At 36.0% G+C, this 4,531-nt stretch overlaps 1 protein-coding gene across 1 annotated transcript; it reads right to left on the reverse strand.

Moving 5' to 3' along the window:
• Nucleotides 1-1,767: 1,767 nt before the first annotated feature.
• LOC125197993 lies at nucleotides 1,768-2,508 on the reverse strand. Its single transcript, XM_048096466.1, has one exon. It carries the CDS (start codon nucleotides 2,433-2,435, stop codon nucleotides 1,920-1,922), a length of 516 nt encoding a protein of 171 aa, XP_047952423.1. The 5' UTR covers nucleotides 2,436-2,508; the 3' UTR covers nucleotides 1,768-1,919.
• Nucleotides 2,509-4,531: the final 2,023 nt, after the last annotated feature.

Here is a 4,531-nt window from a genome sequence, read left to right on the forward strand (position 1 = left end):
GTCATTAGTTTCCTCTTTAGTTTGGCCGCCAATACTTGTCACACTTATTTTTTACTGTTACTTTTGGCAATAGACCAAACATTCCACTAACTCATTATCACTCACATTTTATTATAAAACTAAGAACATCATTAAAGTTGCGGGTCAGACCGCACCGGTTCCAGCCTGCAGCTTGGCGCGTTGGAGGGAAGCGGGGGTGGGTCTGGGCCGCGCCTGGGGACGAGCCAGCGACCTGAGGCCGAGCCGGGTTGTAGTGTGGCCCGGCGTTATACGCTCCTGGGGCGGGCCGCAAACAATTTTTTTATATAAAAGTTCAATTTTTTTTTAGTTTTTGTATTTGAACCTTCATATTTGTTGTATTTTCGAGTTGAGGGGAGAAGTAGTTGACTAAAATGGAAGTAGAGAAAGAAAATGAAAAAGAGAGGAGGGGAAGAAGATGAGTAATGACTGCGTGGGAAGAGAAGGGGAAGAAGATGAGTCATGACTGCGTGGGAAGAGGAGGGAAAGAAGAGGAGTGAGGAAAATTTAGATTTAATATATTTAATGGGCTAGATTTTATTTCAATTTTATTAATTTAAGTATTTGTTCAAATTTAATGGGCTGACTTTTTTATTGTATTTTTTTTAATTTTGAATTTCTATGTTTGTTGTTTTCAATTTTGGAATGAATTATGAATTTCTCGTGTTATAATTGCTCACTGTTTTCTATTTTTACGAGTAAAATGGATTCTAATTGTGAATAATGCAATTTAATAGTTGGAGTGTGGATTGTGCCTGCAGGGTTATGGGAGTTGTGGCTTGCCTTGAAAATTAAGGGAATGATGACGTGGAGAGGACTTGGGGCTTGGATCCAGACCGGGGTTAATGACGCTCTAATACTCCCCCTCCATCCCCAAAAGAATGCATTCTTTCTTTTTTAGTTCGTTCCACAAGAATATGCACTTTCTATTTGAGAACTTTTTTCTTTTTATTGAGATGAGACTCTCATTCTTCACTAACAATACCTTAATTCATTTTTCTTTCTATCTCTCTTTTACTTTACCAATGTACATTGAAACCCATATCCAAACAAAAATGCATATTCCCGTGGGATGAATGGAGTATATAAAAGTAGGATCTATATTCCACTAACTTTTTCATCCCACTTCTTGTTACATTTTTTAAAACCCGCGTCAGGTCTTGTGCGAAGTATTGGAGATCTATACCTCTTTGTCGCATGTTCAATGAAAGAAGTAGGAACAAATGGAAAGTATATACTACCTCTGTCCCTAAAAACTATGAACATCTGATTCGGCATAAATTTTAATGTATAATTGGTAAAGTAAGATAGAGATATAAATGGTAGAATAAGTAATTTAGTGCAGTGGACTCTACATCATTAATAATGCAGTATATGATATAAGTTGTAAAGAAAATGATATTTAATGGTAATATATTATTTAATTATTCTAAAATAGAAAATTTCATATTTTTCAGGATGGATTATATAAATAATTCATACTTCTTGGATGAAGTACTATTATGTTTATAATACAATTCATGTTGTGTTTATCTACTAATATGGTGATTGTTTATATAATTAGTTGAGATATATGACCTTTTAGTTAGCGTTGTATGTTCATCTCATAGTTATCCAGAAAACTTAAATTAAATTTAAAATAATAAAGCAATGAGCCAATATGACTTAATCGTATTTGGTATTGATGTAACTCTCAAGTTGACACCAATTTTCAAAGTCTACTTATATCAAATAGATACGCGCAAGGAATTATTGAAAAATAGTCATTTATAAAAATAACCGACATTAAGATACAAATGATCAAGGCACTCGAATAGGATAAAAATAAGACCAGCAATATTTATTTAGTGCAACAAACACACACACACACACATATGGTGCGCAATGTCGACCGATCTCTCTCAGTTCTTCTCACTCTCCGTGTCGCTAAGGTTGTCGGAGCGTTTTCCATGGTGGTGGCCGCCGCCGTGGCCCCCTCTCCTGCTCTTCTTCCCCTTCTTGTCGCCGTCGTTGTGGTCAACGTAGTCAGTGATGTCCAAATGAACGCCGGGATCGTTGGTCTTGTAGCTGCCCCCGAGCATGATGGAGTTGTTGATGGCTTGGAAGTTGCTGTTGACGACGTAGGAGGCGGATTCCTCCTGCTCCGGCAGGGAGAGGCCCTGAGGGGCGGCGGTTTTGTCGTCTAGGTCGCCGCGCATGGTGGCGCCTAGGTTGGTCCCGGCCAGCGTGATCATCCTCATGCCTTGCTCGTCGTCGTCAGCTTGGGCGTGGGAGCTCGAGCTCCCTGATTTTTGGGAGCGTTGGATGCTGCCCAAGCGGCTGGTGAGGGTGGAGATCATCTCTCGAACCTCTTGGTCGAGATTCTTCTGCTTCTCGCGGTCGGTGGGAGAGGCGGCGTTGTTTAGGTCCGGAGCCATGGGAGGGGGAAGAGAGTAGGGTTTGGTTTTGATGGGATTTTTGAGCTTTTTTGGGTTGTGAATGAAGGTTAAGTGAGATATATGAGTTGCATTTATGTAGGGGAAAAGTTGATACTATTTGTTGTGAGAATCTTAGTGGGGGGTTTTGGTTTTGGAGGTTTGAATTCTTTTCTTACTTGTGCATGCAAGAATATATCTTTATTTGCTTCCATTGATGCGAGTGGAAGCAAGGGATTGCTTGTTAGAGGGTTTTCTCTAAAAATGTAGTGTGGGAGAAACTAAAGATCTTTTCGAGCCCTATTGATAGTTTGGCACAAATACTTTTATCTCAATAGTTTGCTTAGGCTTTTTCGATTTCATTAGAAAAGGAAGGACTCTTATTAATGTTTCTATTTTCATGGCATTCATGTTACATAACAAATGTTTAGTTTGACCATTATTATTTATGGAGTTCAATTTCCTGTGTTTAGTTTGGCTTTAGATAATTCAAGTTTTCTCTTTTTTTAAACAACTGACTCTTGTTTTGTAACATGTCAAGTTTGGATAGTTAGCATAACTAAAGCAATGACCTTTAATTAGGCGGGCCAAAGCAATTAATGAGGACCTTGCAGAAATGGTAAAAGGCAAACAAAACAATAGAAATGGATTGTATTGATGCATTTAATCCTCCTAAAAGGCAAACCACACATCTCTTTAATGTATATATACAATCCCATTATTAGGGCGTTCTCTTTTTCCAATAGTTTCAGATGCATGCAAAGGTGTGATCTAGATAAAAAAAAGTCACAAATCGATATTTTGGTTATTCGAAACAGTTGTTTGGTTTGCACTATATGAAGCACTAGTGATACATATCACAATCCTCAATTTATGTTTTTCCCTCACCACTTCTGTATCGACAAAGTGATGATCATAACTCCTCTATAAAGGAGTGAATAACTCTCCTTCCTTACATCGAGTATCTCATATATATATATATATGATATCAGAGCGTACCCAAGTCGGTGATGAGTTCATCTTTATTGCAAGTATCCAAAAAAGAGAAATAAAAAGAGATATAAATAATTTATTATTAGTGGAACAACTTAGAAAATGGGAAGAGAGGAGTATATATTTTTGTTACTAACATGACAATTTATTATACCACTGATCTACTAATCAAAGCTTTAAGTATTGGGTATAAGAGGTATAAATCATTATTTGGCGTAATACAACTTAAAGAAGATAAGAGATTACACTGAAATAAATTGAACTGAAAATACAAATCGAAACTTTAAACTGTATGGAAAATAAGTTGAGTCGAAGCGCAAGACGAGATACGCCCCGATAGTGCTATTAGATAGGCGTGTCATCCTTAAAGATAAAACGGTTTCGTCTCTGAAGTAGCAGCACCGCTAGCAGCAGAGCTCCGGCAAACTAAATAATGGTTGTAGGGAGAGAGTTAGATATGCAGATAGAATGTGTTAGTTGTGTGTTAGAATGCATGGATGACTACCATTTCATAAGTGGATGTAGTCAACACATGCATTTAAGACTGCTATCATGGCGTGACTGTAATCACTGAGGGTCACTATATTTTTTTACATGATTAATTCAGAATTAACGTAACTCAGTATTAGTTTTTCCCTTTGGTGTATCCAGTATCGTTTATCGATATTAATTCTTCGTTTATCGATATTAATTCTTCCCTTTGGTTTCTAGATTATGCAATAGAAAAAAAATGTCAGAATACATATAGGCTATAGCTAATAAAAAGTATACTATGCTAATACTTGTGATTTGTTGGAGTTAAATGATAAATATGACACCCTACGTTTTTAAGTACATGAGTTTAAGATGAATGATCTGTTAATTTCTATAGTACAGATATCCCTCATTTCCTTGTTATTTGTTCATTTTTATTTGGCATTGATTTTAATTAATATAATGGAAAGTGAAAAAACTAATTAATTATAAATCTTAATTTTATAAATATTATTAATGAATTAAATTAATAAAATATGAAATCCATCTAAATAAAAAATAAAAAACTAAAACATTTAATAAGTAACGTCTTAAAATGAAATAGTGATATTCATATAAAATATAGGACAAAG

This window comes from Salvia hispanica, unplaced genomic scaffold, assembly GCF_023119035.1.
Source record: "Salvia hispanica cultivar TCC Black 2014 unplaced genomic scaffold, UniMelb_Shisp_WGS_1.0 HiC_scaffold_1153, whole genome shotgun sequence".
Classification (NCBI taxonomy): domain Eukaryota; kingdom Viridiplantae; phylum Streptophyta; class Magnoliopsida; order Lamiales; family Lamiaceae; genus Salvia; species Salvia hispanica.